The sequence below is a fragment of the Sylvia atricapilla genome, chromosome 2 (genome assembly GCF_009819655.1).
Source record: "Sylvia atricapilla isolate bSylAtr1 chromosome 2, bSylAtr1.pri, whole genome shotgun sequence".
Lineage (NCBI taxonomy): Eukaryota > Metazoa > Chordata > Aves > Passeriformes > Sylviidae > Sylvia > Sylvia atricapilla.
The window spans coordinates 36,175,746-36,192,380 of record NC_089141.1 but is presented as its reverse complement, the minus strand read 5'-3'; the positions used below and the strand labels follow the sequence as shown (position 1 = coordinate 36,192,380).

Genomic DNA, 16,635 nt, shown 5'->3' with positions numbered 1-16,635 from the left:
TCTCTCACTTCCCATGCTACTGTGTGTAACTGGAAAATTAATAAAGAATTTATGCTAAAAGGGTAGAAATAAAAGGAAGATCAGAGCTGGTGTACATACATGCTGTAAGTCAATATAATCAGGAGGCATTGATCAGTGGAACACAAAATGTTTTCATTGCCTTAAAAGTCAATATTGCAGGGGGCAAAATAGATGTACACAATCGTATACACTCAGCCACTAAACACTTCACAGACAAAGCTCAGTGTTTCTAAGTGTTTTAGAGCTTGCTTGCTTTCATTTCTTTTGGGTGAGTCTGTCGCTTTAGAAAAACAGCTAGGAGTCAGGATGCCTGGTGTTAATACAGATTTTTTTTATGTTCTTTTTGGTATTCTTACTGTGCCTCACAATGAGCAGTACTTAGCATAGATCATCAAAGCATAGATGTAGATCCAACTCAGTAATGAGCACATCTAAAGATATTCTTGAAACAGTAAGAGAATAGAGTTCAATATAGCTTACTAGTATTTTTTTTCTGTAGCAACTAGAAGCACTAGTCTTTGGCTAAGCTCCTGAGCACATAAGTGTTATATAAATGTAGATGAAAACACTGAACTTGCCCCCCAAACAGTTTAAAACCTACATTGTTGATAGACAAACTTTGGAGAGTGCAGAGAAGAAAATGAAAAAGGTCAGTAAAAGAATGTGCAATGCTGGGGAGACAGTATAGGTGAGAAACTACAGAGGTGAGGTTTGCATATCATCCTGGAGGAGTACAAGCCAGGCAAAATCACAGAAAAGCAGAATCAAAACGAAGGATGCTGAGCCCAGCTTAAGGTGTGGGGTATGTGAAGACGGGAAAAGTGGTGCCTGAGAGATATTACGGCGTTAAAGCCTATAAAAAGTCCAAGCAACCAGGATATGAGATTTGGGGGCAGGGTTCATCTTAAGTATCATTAACAAGTTCCCTCATTTGTTTCTTAACTCTCTATATAAGCTGACAGGTTCCTCCAGTTGTTCCAGCTGTCAGTGTAAATTGCTGATGGTTTTCAAGTTTTTCTAAAGTTAATTTTTTAACTGCTTTAAATGTCACTAGACCTGGTGCCTTTGTCTTGTCTGAAGATTGTATGACAGACTTTGTTCCTTTCCCTTGGGGTTGAAGCACTGCCACAAAAGACTTGGTTAAAGGCTGTTGCTGTTGATGTCAGTTGAAGTTTGGGGCACTGGATTCAGTGAATTAGTTCAGTTTTCCTCCATGTCAACATCTGCATTTTAATGAAGGTTTTTTGCCTGACATCCCTCTGAGATCACTCAAGATTTTCACTGGCTGTGAGTCAGAGATAATTTGATATTATCATTTATATTAAATACGCAACCACGGACTTAATTCCTGGTGCTTTTGCAGTCACTCTGCCATGCTGGTAGTCCTCATGGATGCAATTCACCTGACAACAGATTCTGACATCTACATCTAAACAAAGTTATGAGATTCTTTTACCTTTAATGATTTACTGTAACCCTACAGTAATTCCTTAAATAGCTCTTGTGATTCTTTTCCACAGAAGTGTCTGTTTCTCTCATGAGAAATAAGCACAGCCTAAGTTGATATCTATGTCCAAAGTCACATGAGATGAATTCCACCCTTCTCACCCAATCTTTCCTAGCAAGTTTAGAGGATGAAGGTAAAAGGTGAGGATGCAGATGCTTGTCAGAGAGGGGATGTTTTCAGTTGAAGGGAGGGATCTGGGTATATTCCCAGCACAACTCAGGCCAAATCTGACCTACCAAGTAACACATATATTTCTATGTTTTAAACTCTGGACATATTTTAACAGCTATTATTATTATCACATTTCCTACAAAAGAAACTCTCTTCATGCTCAGTATGAGTCTTCTCTCAGTTCAAATTTAATGTCTTAATACTCTTCATTTTGTTTTACATTTCTTGGTCCATCCCTAGTGTGTCTTCTACCTTTATTTTCTCCACTGACAAAGCAAATTTTCAGTTTCCCTTCCATATTCCTACTCTCTTCTCCTTGGAATAGTGTAGCCTTTTGTTTCCTTGCTCCCTCCCTTGGTCACATCTCTCTTTCCTTCCCAATCTGTCTGTCCTTCTTTCTCCTTTTTCTCTCCTGTCTTACTGTGAGTCTTCTTCCCCTCCCATCCCCATTCTCCTCACCTAACTCTCCCAAGAGCATGCCTTGGAGCACAGCCAGTACTGAATTTTAACAGCCACAGCCTGGTGTGCAGAAGAGGACGCCACACCAATGGCCAGACTTTGCTGTGCCACCACCTCGTGCTCCAACCACATTTTCTGCCAGGTACTCATTCCCCTGCCAGCTCCTGCCTTTCCTCTTCTGCCAAACTCCACGCAGTTGAAATGGCTACAGCTTCAAAAAAGTCTCTGCTGCTCTGATCCACGTGTCCTGGGGGCTGAGGCATTGACCATTGGAACACTGCCTTAAAATAATCAATAACTGTGGGTGACACGCCAACCTCACGCTGGCCAACCAGGGATAACTTGGGGTATTTCCTCATTCTCAGAGAGAAACAGCTATTTGTTTAATAGAGGCTGTCACCCAAAAACATCGCTGTGCCTCACTCAGACAGCCACGCTGCAGGAGAGAGGAGCTGGAAAGCCTGAAGCCGGCTGTGGGGAACTCTGGAGGCCATCTTAGCCCTTTTTAGAAGGTAAGCAAAAGTATTTACATGCTTACTGTAGCATTTAGAAAGCAAAACTTTCTAAAAACCTCACTAAAAATTAGAAGCTTGCTCTAGCCACCTTGCTTAATGAAGCTGTAGAATGTGCTTTTGTTTGGTGAATCAATAAAGTGTTTTAAGTGCTTCTGGCAAACCAGAGTGTTTTCCTAAGCTGTAATAACACATGCAGATCCTCTGATGTGCACAGGTGGCAAAGCGGCACTGATTTTGGTGGTAGAGGCTCTCACTAGGTCTGGTGATTGTTGTTTTAGCTAAGTTCTCCCTGCAGTTTGAAGTGGTATTGAGATAGGTCAGAGAGAATGGGCTGGAACCCTCAGCTCTTCCAGCCAAAGCAGCGTCATGTTGCTTTGTGCCGTACAAGAACTGGGCCCTCCAGCGATGTACGAAAGATGCAGAAGAGAATTTATAACCCAACTACAAGGCTTAACTTTTGTAGAAGGAGTCTAGGCTGTGCCTGTGCTTGTTTGCTTCTCTCTGGGGAGGGGAAGTAGGTGAGGTTGGGCAAACAAATGGAAAAGCTAAAGCTGGAATGAGATGGGAAAGCAGGCAGGCAAGAGTCAGTGTAAAAAATAACCTGGACATTGGTTGTTTGAAAGGCAGGTGAAATATCCAGCATTCTTTCCATTTTCCTCCATTCCCATTCCCCACTTCATCTTTCACTTGCACATTGTTGGTCTGTTTAGATTTTATCTCTTTGAGCCAGGGCTTTTTCCAGAGGCTTGCAAAATGCTTTGCCAAATTTTGAGCACTGTGTAATCAACAGGTAATGACCATGAACACAGAAGTATCTCCGTTAAAAATTATCCCATGCCATCAAGGATGATTCCATCTCTGGAATAGTTTAATGCCAGTTAGCTTATTTTGAAGATGGGTTATAAAGCTCAACATGAATGCAAGATGCTCAGAAGAAAAGGCATATAAGTACAGTGCTCTTGTTGAACTCATAGCAGCAGAGAATGATGCAAATTTTTTGCTATAGAAATGCAAACTCAGAAGTCTCTGGCAGCCACAGCTGCTTCATAGCAATATAATCACATCCCATAAATTCTTTCTGTTTTCACTCTCAGTTGAAGAGGTCTGAGGATATCTCACCTGATATCTTACCTTATCTTCATATTGTCTTCATTCTGTCACTAGTCTGTTTTAGCCTGTCCCTAGATTTCTCAAATGGCTTCAAGCTACCTTTCACCAGGGCCTTTTTCTTGCTTGGGAACCCAACCTTGATTGATTTCTGTGCTCCTACACACCAATTTTTGTCATAAAGTTTTCTGGATTAGCCAATGCACATGAGTAAATTGAGAGACATTTCACTGTTGACTGCCTCAGTTAGTACAAAAACTATTTGCAGATAACAAGCAAAGGCATCTGCATGTGCATGAAATGGTGTGTGCCCACGTCCTTTTCTTTCTCTTGCATTTGGTAACTTACTCACAGGAGAGCAAAGCCCTTTTTGTCATAAACTGACAGTTCTCTCTGAGAACAGAAAACCACAGCTTGGTATTTTGTATTTTCATGCACATTTTATATTTTTATGCATTTGAAAGCCTTGAGCTGGAATGAAGCTATGACAAAACATCATGAAGAAGTTGTGATCAGTTTGTGCCATAAAGTTCAAAGTAGTATTCAAGTTCAATAATCTCTGACCCAGTAGTCTGAAATTTCCACACTGACATGGAGATATATCTGTGGATGCACTTTTGTACTGATCATGTTCTCTCTGGCTGTAGATCATAGCACGGATGCAGTGTGAGCGGAGGTTGTAGACTTTGGTGAAGATGGGTCTGATAACAGCCTATGAAAAACTGGGGGGTGACAGAGGTGATGGAGTGGTGTGAGAGGACAAAATGAGGAGCAACAGGCCTGTTTACAGCTTTGGAGATTCAGACTGGACATGAGAAAAGACTTTTTCATCAAAAGATTAGGTCAACCCTGCAACAGGTCACCCAGAGAGACAGTGGTGGCTCCAACCTTGAGGGATTTTAAACTTCAGCTACACCAAGCCATGGCTGACACAGTGACCTAGTGCTGGTGGTAGCCCTGCTTTCAGCAGGAGGTCAGACCTGCAGAGATCTCTCTCAACCACTGCTTCATTTATGTTGATTCTTTGATTTTAAAAACAGAACCTGAATACTATGAACTACTAAGCTATTGTATATTATGACAGATCTCTGAAAATGAGATGGGATGGCTTTTTGGCCTGCCCTTAGCAAATAGACACAGAATTAGACAAGATTGCAGGTTTGCAGGTATTTTAGGGTGGGTGCCAAACAGGCCTGTAATCCACAGTCTTATCTGCCCTTATGTGCAGAATAAGCATGTCTCACTAAACAGTAATAAATATTTCTCTAATTCTTGCTGAGAATGTATTTTTAACTGAAATAGAGGAAATGCAGCTGGTAGGCACCTTGGGGAGGCTTCTCTGCTTGTCCCAGTGCCAAGGCAGGGTTGAACATGCACGTGGTATCTATTCACTTGGTAGCTATTTTCTGCTCTTCTAGACCTTCAGTGCAAGAGATTTTAAATCAGCTTTCAAAGACAGTGGTCCCTGAAAACCCAAGGCATTCACCCACTTTTCCACTCAAGGCCTTAGCCCTGACTGTCAGCCAGGGTATCTGTTTGTGGGGTCATGGTTTTGTTACTGATATTCCCAGTGGACAGACAATTGTCCATTAACAACTAAAATGAAACTGTCTGGTAATTTCCTACTAACACAGGTTTAGTACTACAATTTTAAACAAATTCAATTAAACATCCCAGCGTTGAATAATTCAATTTTAAATAAATTCTCTGAAGGGAAAAAGGTCTGTAGAACAGGATTATCTGTGTAAGTCTTACCTGGAACATTTCTTTCTACAAAATTCATTATTCTTTCATTGAAGAATAAAACTGCTGAAATCTGATGCTCCCTGCACTGCAGTAACCCAAACCTCCCTGTTTATTTCCTGAGCAGAGAGCTGTCATGTGCACTGGGAAGTGTTCAAAATGCATTGGGATCACCCTCTTCCCACTGGCAGTATGTGCCATTGTCTCCAACATTCTCCTGTACTTCCCCAATGGACAAGTACTTCAGCTCAGTGAGATAACTGATACGGTCTGGTTTTTCCATGGTATTCTGGGAGCTGGGATACTGGTAAGAGATTAATGTTTCTTGTGAGTTTTGTTCTGTTTTGTTTTAAATTTGGGGCCAAGAAAACCTCAGTTAAAAAAAAAAAAAAGGGGTCATAAAAATGTGTTTTGCATAAACATGTGAACAGCTTAAATGAGAAGTTGGATATGTAACTGAGAAAATTTAAGATGAAAAAAGTGCTTACTCAAAGAAATACAAAACATTCCCCTGAAATAAGTATCAGGACTCCAAGTTAGGAAGAAGCACTAAGCCTGACTACTCACTGTGGAGAAGAGTTACACAAGTGTTCATCTTCCAAGAGTGAAACCAAAGCCGAAGTCCTAAGCTCAGCTGGAGGTGGTGAGTTTTCACTATTGCCTGCACTCCCACGTCAGTCCTCCAGCTGACTTTATGTACACACAATTCACAAAAGCATTAAGGGAAAAACTGAAACGTGTTTCAGCAGGTGTTAGTTTGGGACCTAGCTAACATTTTACAAATGTGGAGTTGCAAATGGCTTAATAAGATTCATGCCTCCTGTTCCAACACTCCCAACCACCTTCTTTGGGGTTGGATCTGGTTTGAATGTGCTCTTCTATAAGTAGTTCTCCATTTCAGGCCTCAGGAAAGATCACTTTTATGTGAATATCCATGGCTAGAAGGAAACATGTTGGGGAATACTTATCTTTCCAGTTCATCAGAAAGCCTGCTCCCTTTGTGCTCTTTCAATTATCTACCCAAGTGCAGTTAAAAAGCTGAGCAAGTAACATGCATATGACCAGTAGTATGAGGATGACAAACTGGCACAGAGGTGGGCAAAAAATAAAAGAATGTTTAAGAACAATTAACTTAGGAAAAAATAAATCTCAATCACGGTCAGACTATGATGCAGCTGCTGCTTAAGTCTATGGAAAGCCTGCAGTGGATCTGGTTCATACTCATTTTTCCCAAAGCACAGACACAGTATAAGATCATTCAATAAATTGTTCTCCACCAGCAGCTTGTCTGCTTCTTCTTGTGGCTACCACTTGGGCCTATTACTCATGCTAAGCTTGAACATAAGCATGAGTTTGTAGAAGGAAGAAGTGGAACTACATGAGAGACCTTGTGGAAAATTCATATCACTGCAAGCCCAGGAGTCATTGGCGTTCAATGAAAGGAAAGGCAGATGTTAGACGTGAGAGCGTCATTGGCTCATTGAAAATGCACCTTCTTTTAAGGCTTCCACACAGACTTGCCTGTGGCCAGCACCACATACATCAAAAATGAGAACAGCTAGTCAGAGGAGAGGAAAAATTTGCATTGACCTTCAAAACAAGGCATTAGGAGTAATTATTGATCCACAAACAATGCTGTTGAGTGTCCACGTTTTCCAGAAAACAGCATGAGAAATGCCCACAGGTAAGGAGAAAGAAAGCATTATCATCAGCTCCATCTTCCAGGTGCTGGAAGCATGTGAAAATGAAGACTGGCTTCTCAGTGTCCTAAGGAGTTAAAACAAGGGACAGGATGTCCCACAGCTGGAGTCTGGTCCATATCTTGGCGCTACAGTGAGGAAGATGAAGCAGCAATACATTCCCCCATGCACCTAGCTTCCTCCCAAATGAAACTGAGGCAAGCCATGCCAACACGTTGCCTGATCTTGGAGAATATCCCCACAACTTGGACACAGCCTCCAGAGTCAAGACTGTGCAAGAAACTTCACAACAGCCTGGCTTAGCTTTGTGCGCCACTTAGCCTCCCTCCATCTTCATCTGTAGACTGATACACAGATCATCAGCACACTCTTTGGCTCAGTAGCCAGCTCCACCCTTTCCTCCTCCTCTGATGGATCTCTAATGGAAATTATATAACATGAAAACCTCTCAATTTCCTTATTTCAAATATTTAGGATATAAAGAGAGTAAGACTGGTTCTATGTGTCATAGTAACATCTTTCCTCATGGAAAGCCTATGTGCAACAGAAGGAAATGTCTGACTGAGCCATTGCTCACACACAGCTCTTGTTTTACCTACAACAGCCAAACCCAGCAAATTCTCATGCCCAGGTCAAAAGGCAGGTGTTTATAATCAGGCACTGCATAAAAAGAAAGCTGCCAAGCAAACCCTTCATCCTGAGCCAGGCTAATAGATGACACAAAAGTGTTTGCTGCTTAGATGGGAAACCTCGAAAGAAAAATGACAGGCCTGGAGGAAAAGGAGTGTTGGTTTGATGGGCAGAGGTATTAACTCTTCTGAGTGCCAGACAATAGAACACTGAGACTGAGGCTGCCTTGGGGACCATTTGTGATTACTTAAGAGCAGACTTCTCTGCAGGAAAAGGAGCACCTTTTTAACCTCAATGCTCTGCTCCTGCAGGCTTCCAGATGTGGTGCAGCCACCACTGTAGGTGCTGCAGGTTGCCTCTGGGGCATGCATAAAAGGCAATAGAGAATAAATCCTTTGAAAAATATTTAGAAGCCTACAAATCTAAGCAAATTTCATAACACTTCCCACACTGTTCAACAGAGATATTCACTCTACACACATGAATTCTGTGAGCTTTGTTCATCATGGACATTTTACTCCTCCTGCCCTACATGAGAAAAAAAATCTTGCCAGCATCTAGTTCAAGCCATTAATACAGTTTTCACCTTTTATGTTTATTTGATTGATTGATTGATTGATTGACTGTTTGATTTGGGTTCTCCTTCTTTCATTAACTTTATGGTAACCATTTCCTACTTTCTTAAATGCTCCTTTATTTGTACTGGTCTTTGAGATGTTTTAACCAGCAGTGGTGCACAGAGACAAGGCAGAATTACAAAAGCTTTCTTGCCCTCTGGCTACCAAGCTAAAGGCAACTTTTCCTAACTCCAGAGTGTCTGTAAGGCAGCACTATATCCCAAGCCATAGATAGTTACTCACTGCATTGTATTGGTCCAGCTCCACCTGTTAATTACCACGGAGAAAGCTGATGTGAACTGGAAGTTCCCTATTGACTGAAGTCCATCTTGTAGGTTTTCCAGAAGTTTAGCACAAAACCAAACAAACCCACCACAGTCATATCTGTTTCAGGAAGCTCAAGGCTGATTTCCTAATTAAAATTCAGAGCAGAATGCTCAGGAGGTTTAAATTGACATAATTCTCAGTCCAGCTATGCACCTTTTCTGGGCAGAAATTCAATTTTCTCAAAACTGACACATTTTTTCCAAACAAAAAACCCCAACAATAACGTGCTGAGCCTTTTTATACCGTCAAAAAAAGGAGTATAGCTTCAGCAATCAGAATTAATGTACCAGCAATTTGCCAGACAGCTCTTGCTGTAATCCCACGCTTATTTCTGAGTAATCTTCAGCAGCACCAACATCCAAGCAGGTGTAAATCTCAGAGAAGAGTCAGAAGGTGACTTACATTTGAGCAACATGATGGCCAAGCTCTTAGAATTTAAAAACCACCCCAGCAGAAATGCTGCACACCAATTCAGCCTGTGCTTTTCTTCCAGGTTATTTTGCCGGCATTCATGATGCTGGGAGCAGGTGGAGCAGGATGTTGCGCTAACAGATGTGGGGTAAGTGTTGAAATGGCACTAGAGAGTTTGTGTTGAAATGGCACTAGAGACTTTGTGCAACAGCTCTTTAAATGGCTGCTCAGCAGGTGGAAATGTGCAGTGACAAACCATCATGCCACTGTCAGCAGCCATGTCAGGGAAACGTGGAAGAGAAGCTTGACCTAGAGCATCCCTGGGCTGGGGCTGAGAGCTCAGGCAGCCAACAAGAATGTTAGATGCTGCAGCTGCTGAAACAAGGGAAATCAGCCAGGGCCACTACAGGAGCCCTTAGGCACAATGCTGAGGGCAAAGGGGACTACACCACATAAGGAAAAAGGTGTCTCCAGCCTCCCCTGCTCAAGGCAGTCCTAAAGACTGAGGCAGCTGCCTGTTCCTCCTGCTTCCACAGAGTCCTTTTTCCTCTATACCCTTCCATGGCAACCTGCTTTTCCACAGGTTCATCCCTGCTTTTCTCTGTAGGGATACACAGGTCCCCTATTTGCAGATCCATGCCAAAAGGCTGAGCTGCTGCATCTGGCTCTGAGGAGCCAGCACTGCTTCCTGCAGTTCTGACTAGTAGCTCACATGTGCCCAAATGTTATGCATGTGAAATGTGAAAATGCAATTTAGGCTCTCTGATATCTAAAGAAAGGCCAGAGAGACTTTTTTCCTTGATAATTAAGAGTATTGTAAAGCAACATGTTATAAAGGCATCCATTCATCCTCAAGCCCTGGGCACAAACTTCTGTGTGGCTATCATTATTGGCAAGAATAAGCTGAGTTTGAAACGTTTTTGCGTCTGCATCCTTCCCAGAAGCAGCCTGGAATGAGAGATTCCATGCAATAAAGCATGTCTCTTCTGTACTCTTTAATTAATATTTAGTCTGATCCATAAGAAAACCTTTGCTTCTTTAAAACATTTTACTTAAATTATTTCATTATTCATAATACCAAACCAGCATTTTTTATTAGGATGTTAGCAGGCACATCCCAAGGGACATGCCATTACACTGATTTTATCAAATGTCACATGCACAGACAGGATGCTAACAATGGCCAAGCAGGCCAGCTGCAGAGCTGGGGTGAGATCCTAGGCACCCTGCAAACAGTGCCTGAGCCAGTTGCTTCGCTTGGTTTTGAGTGATGTAGAAAGCAGTGATGAAAAACAGCCACTGTAATGATTCCTGCACTCACTGAATCTGGTAAGTCACAAGGGGAAATCCCACTGAATTGGGCTGAGTTCACACAACATCTGAGGTGTCTCTTCTCCATCTGTCATCCCAGCCCTAAATATTACAGAGCCAAGAGTCAAACTCCCCCAGGCTGGCTGGGTTCACTCCCCAGCCCAACAACACAGGTGGTAAGACAGTGTCATCCAGCAGCCCACATTCACAGACCCACCACGATCCTCCATTCCCCCCCTCCTCTTTCACTGTCTGAGCCATTCCTAGCAACAGTACATCAGTGCCAGATACTCTATCTGCACCTTCCCCTCACTGACTGGCTACCTACAAGCTGTTCCTCCTCTTCTTTATTTGCTGTTATGGAGGAATAAAATAGATGTTTAGAAAGTAATTTGATTATGCACTGTGATATTTTGTATAATCAAGAGAATCACAGAATCCTTAAGGTTGGAAAAAGACTCCAAGTTCATCAAGTCCAACTTTTAAATGAACACCACCATGCCCACTAAACCTTATCACGAAGTGGCCGATGGCCAAGTGATGAAGCTACCCAAGCCAAACTGGAAAACAAGCTCAGTGAGGACAGTCTGTGTATGAAAGTGTTATGTCTGAAAGTCTACGTATGAAAGTCATTTTGAATACACATCTCTCTGGAGTCATACACCTCTGTGAGGTGGAAAGGGTGAAGCTCTACTCCCTATGTTTTAAACAGACTGTGGCTCAAAGTAGGGATAAGATGGGGAGATGAGCAGAGTGAATGGCTGTGAACAACACTAAGAACAAGTTTACCCTGCACACCTCCTGGGGAAGAGTGATTTCCAAACATTCATAAAGAGGTGAGTGTTGCAGGGAGATCTGAAGGCTGATGATCTGCTTCTTCAAGGGAAGAAACTTCAGGCAAAATTTGCTTTGTGGGGAGTGGAAGAAAATGCACAGACATCCACAACAGGGGTGCTCAGATGCCCTGACTTTAAGGGCTGTATATGCAAAGCAGGGTATGATGTGAGGCTCTGGAGAGCAGAGGATTCCTAGGATTGGTTCAAACACTCACAATATCAGCAACCTCCCAGAATACCAGAGCTCCTTAGGAGATAGGTCTGGATGGACCTGATAAGGGGTCCCCAACAACTTCCACCTACTGACAGAGAAATAGCCCTCATGGAACAGCTCAGGAGCCTCTCTAATCCAAAGGCTCGTTTGGGCACCTTTCTGCCTTGGAGATCTTAGGTATAAAATGATAACTTACACTGAATACTCAGAATTGCAGAATTGCTTGTTATAGTAAAAAGAAAAAAAAAAGTTAAAGCATTATTACTGATCAGAATTATAGTTCAATCAAAACAACATCTTCCTCAGGGCAGAGACTCTGTTCTATTTTATTTTGTGCAATTCCTGGTTTAATAGTTCCAGACTTCATCAAAGCTTTTACATACTGCCAAAGCATCTTCAACAGTAATAAAAATGACTATGTTTCTCTTACTTTGTATTCACTTTAGTGAGTTTTCTAGTTCACAGTGATTATGTGTTACATTAAGTTTTTTCATTAATCAACTTTAAATTATTACTTACAAACATACATCAATGGCTTCTTGTCCTTGCACTATGGAGTGATGAATTTGGAAAGTAATAGATTTAGAAAGCTTCAGTGTCTTGCAGCTTAACACGTACACACACCTGAAATCATTCACCACATTGACGTGATGAGGAAAAAGGCCCACCCAAAATACAGCTTCCCTCATTGCATCAGCAAACATATATTCCAGTATTTCTAAGTCCTCCTCAAGAGTTACTAGTAGAACAAGAATAGCCATAGCAGCTTTCCAAACAAACAAATCTAAACAAAGATATCCAGATAACCAGACAGAATAACAATTCCATTAAAAAAAACAAACCCACCAACCAACCAAACAAACAAACAAAAAAACCCCAACCAACCAAAAAAAACCACTACACTTCCAGACAAAGAAATAGAGAAGAAAGAAAAGTGTATGGAACAAGAACCAGGATAATAAAGAGCAGCACAAGCTGGGGCAGGAGGAACTTGGTAACTACACCAAAGTGTCTGATGCAAACATTCAAAGAATGAATTCTAAGAGTCTTCATCAACTCACCAGGGACAAGTCAATTGTGTGAAGGATAAAGAAGGGAAAATCAGCAAAAAATATTAACAAAACATTTTCAGGAGTACAGAACAGGTCAGCATCATGGGAAACAAATTTCAACACACTCAAGCATCCCAGTTTAGGCCTCCTGTTGCAATTAAGGACACAAATGAGGAAATTAAATATTTCAATGAGAAGTACAACTAGGGAAAATGTTGAAAGTTTGAGATGATGAAATGGTTAATAAAATTCTTGGTTTTTCACAGAGGAGGCAAGCCTCCAGAAAAATCTCCAGATCAGCAGATAAAATGGGGAAATGCCCCTGCATGTCTAAAAAAATGCTGAGGAGAGCCAGTCTAACAGCTGCAGCAGCTTCAGACTTCTCTTTCAGTGACAAGTAAAGTCTCTGTCTAGATGATCTTGTACACAGTAAGGGAAATAGTCAAAATGAGGTTAGTCATACAGTCAACAGATTCTAAATGAGACAATCACGTAACAGAGCAGTCATCATAGATAGCATTGACAAGTACTGCTAGCTCTAACTGCTATCATAAAACATAGTAATACCAAAAGACCATTTGACTTTTTCTTCATAATTATCTTTGGGATGCTCTGTACTGCTATGCTGTACTAAACCAAACTGTTAACATAATTAAGATCCTTCAGCCAAGAAACAGAATGCACAGTTGAAGTAAACGAGAAAACAAGTGGGGAAAAGTGATTCAGAATTTCAAAGACAGTATCAGTCACTCACCTTCACCACAAGGCATGGTTGGTGATATTATTGTGAGACACAGTGCATCAGCTACAACTCAGACACTGTTTTGGTCCAGGACAACAGACTAAATGACACACATTTTATTGACAGTGGAGCTCTGCTAAGAGGCAATTCAGCCAACAAGCAGATGAAGAAAGAAAGAGTATCCAGCTTTGCAAGAAAAGACTGACTTGTAAATCAGTTATGATTAAATAAGTCCCATGAGAAATCCTAGCAACATTTAACTCAAGGTTTTTCTTTAGAGGAAAAACAACAGACAAAATTAGCCAATTCACACACCAGCATCATGAAAGGTTCTACAGAAAGCAGTCAGCTGGAAACTGCATTCACCAGCTTGAACATGTTCAGACAGTGAATAGCCTTTTCAAGGCTTTGTCGAAAAACTCCAACATGGACGGTGGATATTTCCATTTGACTCTGTAGTGCAGTGGTATGTGGAACAACTAGGACTAGGAGAAGGTTTCTACCTCCCTTGTGGGCTGGGGGATTTCACCTGGTATTTGCTTGCAACAGGGAGACTTGAGATACTTGGCTTCCAACCTGAGTCATGGATGAGAATATTTTGAATATGCTTCCTTTGGTCATGCCACTGCCCTGACTTTAAGGCCTGCTACCTTCTCCCTGCTCCAGGTCTTCCCCTGGCTCTATCAGTCAGCTCCAGAGTCTCTTCCCCCACTTTGCAGAGTTGTGAACAACCACAAACAGTGATTCTTAACAAGACTATTGGGAAGCCTGTCCCAGATGCACCACCATGGGATTTTTGTTTCTATAGACAAATAGCAACCGGATACATCCCATTCATTACTAGAAAACTACCCCAAAAGGGAGTAAAGGTAACATTTCTATGGGAGTGGCTGATGTAAAACATAAGTGCATTACATACAATTTGAAGTCACTGCTGGTTTATAGCCACATGCAGCACAATTAGATTTCTCAACATGAGAAGTGGTAATCACGTGTCATGGTGTTGCAAAATGAAGGAAAACAACAATAAGAAAAGCTTTTTTGCATTTCATCATTTAGCAAAAGCAATGAATGTATCTTCTGTTGCTTTCATACCTGGTTCAGTAGTTTGCTTTTTTCTCTTGGTGCAAGGGCCAAGTTGAAGAGCTGGAAATGCCAAGGAACATGATACAAAACAGATCAATCCAGAACTGGCCTCATGATGACTTTTGAAAGAAAGGTCACCAGATTTTTCATAATTGATAGCTTAAGTATAAAACTCTGAATAAGTTCTTGAACATCCAGGACTATCTTGCTACATCTAGCTACAACAGTCACAAAAAGTCAAATATTTTTTATTCCAACAAATTTAGTAGCAGTAATAGTTTCAGCATAAAGTAAGAGATAGGAAAGAGAATTCTTTCTCATTCATTGTGAGCTCCCCATGCTACTCAAACCTCTGTGTACACAATGCTGACGGTATTTTCCCTTTCAGATGCTGCTGTCAGTGATCCTGTCTGTGCTGGGATTTGCAGGAGGGGCATATTGTGTGGTCATCTCTTCATTGGGGCTGATTGGGGGCCCTCTGTGCGACACAGGCAATGGAGAATACCTCTACCCTTTCAGGAATGACACTCTGAAGTGAGTATGGCTTACGGGCTCCTCCAATCTTGCTTTCCCTGATCCCTCCCCTATCTTCTTAAAGTGAACATGGATTTTTCCAAAATGAACTGATGGTTCACCCTGACTAGACCTAAACTCACACTTCTCTAAGTAGCATGTTCCAGCTGGCCATCTCTTTGACCAAGGAAGCATGTACAAACAGCCATGAGCTGTGACTCCCACTGGAGTCAAAAGGAAATGTTTGCTTACTGGGCCAAAATAATCTGTTAAATTATCAGGAATTCAGCCTGCTCTATCTACTTCTGAAAAGCAAAGCAAAAATCTGAATCTTTAAAGTTAACCTTGACAACTATGCTCTTCAAACCAGAGCTAGAGATAATGAATGGACTGGGCTGAGATACCACAGCGGGAATGGAGAAAGTGGAGACACATTTTAAAACCATTATGGATCTTTCTCTTTAGTTATAAACATAATTTTGCCATACAGCAAAGAGGAGATTCTTGTGCCTGCAACAAAATACGGATGTGGCTCTCTTCCCTAATTAGCAATTGCACCTCTGCAAAGGAAATTCTGGGGAGAATCACCAGCTTTGACCAATTATAGCACCATCTGAGACTCATTTCGTACAAGGTCAGAAAATAAAATGCCAGAAAACACAGAAAGCATTCTCAAGTTTTTACTTTCTAATACCTTGCCAATTATTTTCCTCTATCACAGAGACAATTATTTGTTTAACCAGACAACTTGGAGTATTTGCAAGCAACCTGAAAACATCATCCTTTGGAATATTGTCCTTTTCTCTATTCTCCTGGCCATTGGTGTGATTGAAGCTATTCTTTGTTTCATTCAAGTCATCAATGGACTCACTGGCTTCATATGTGGCACATGTATGAGGAGAAGAAAGGTTGGTATGCAGTAAAAGTGTGTTTTACGTACTTTACAGTTTTATTTTTCAGGCTCTGGTCATGGTACATGAGCTGAGAGATCTGCACAGTCCCTGGACGAGCTCCTCTGGGCAGTACAGATGCATTTGCACACTTTCTTTCCATCTGTCACATTAGAGTCAGAGATAACCTGGCCCTCAAATTTTTCTAAACAGCAGACCAGTATGACATATTGACATACTCATCGCATGGTTCTGTTCATATTTAAGAGGCCTTTTTGATAAAGTGTAATGACCCTCCCCAGCAAATGCAAGTCACAGACAAAAAGTAGAGATGTTTTAAGTGGGTCAAACATAGTAATATTGTTATTTTATAGAATGGAAGAACACATCTTCCAAATTTTGTTTATCACTATTGCTTCTTATTTTCATTGTACAAGATATTTGCAGTAAGTCGGATATCCCCTGGAATACTAACTAATCATCTTTCATTCATTGCCTTTCAGACAAATATTTCTGGAATGTGAATGACCTACAAGGAATGCCAAGAGTCAAGTCAACAATGCCAAGTCCCAAACTACTGATTCACATCCAATAAGGACAGTGCACTCTACTGTTTTATTTATGGGGAACAACAACAAAAAAATAGTTCAGGTGTTTCACATGGCAAAATTATTTTTTTATAAAGAAGTCAGGGTGGAAAAGAGCTAGATCATTTCAGTCTGAGACTCCACATTTTCATCTCTCTCAACATACCCACTAAACCTGAGGTACTGGCAAAAACAT

The 16,635-nt window shown here is 41.3% G+C and overlaps 1 protein-coding gene across 1 annotated transcript; it reads left to right on the top strand.

The window, feature by feature from the left end:
- The first annotated feature begins 2,586 nt into the window (after nucleotides 1–2,586).
- On the top strand, nucleotides 2,587–16,635 carry LOC136375674 (transmembrane 4 L6 family member 1-like). The gene is made up of 6 exons (XM_066341326.1): nucleotides 2,587–2,670; nucleotides 5,651–5,830; nucleotides 9,291–9,356; nucleotides 14,838–14,983; nucleotides 15,684–15,870; nucleotides 16,356–16,635. The coding sequence occupies exons 2-6, from the start codon at nucleotides 5,660–5,662 to the stop codon at nucleotides 16,374–16,376; spliced, it is 591 nt and encodes a 196-aa protein (XP_066197423.1). The 5' UTR covers nucleotides 2,587–2,670; nucleotides 5,651–5,659; the 3' UTR covers nucleotides 16,377–16,635.

Bases quoted from the DNA above. Each gene is read 5' to 3' on its own strand.
- LOC136375674 (XM_066341326.1), top strand. From the start codon at position 5,660: ATGTGCACTGGGAAGTGTTCAAAATGCATTGGGATCACCCTCTTCCCA. The intron at 9,357-14,837 runs GTAAGTGTTGAA...TTTCCCTTTCAG, and splicing joins GTTGCGCTAACAGATGTGGG to ATGCTGCTGTCAGTGATCCT. The intron at 14,984-15,683 runs GTGAGTATGGCT...CCTCTATCACAG, and splicing joins TTCAGGAATGACACTCTGAA to AGACAATTATTTGTTTAACC.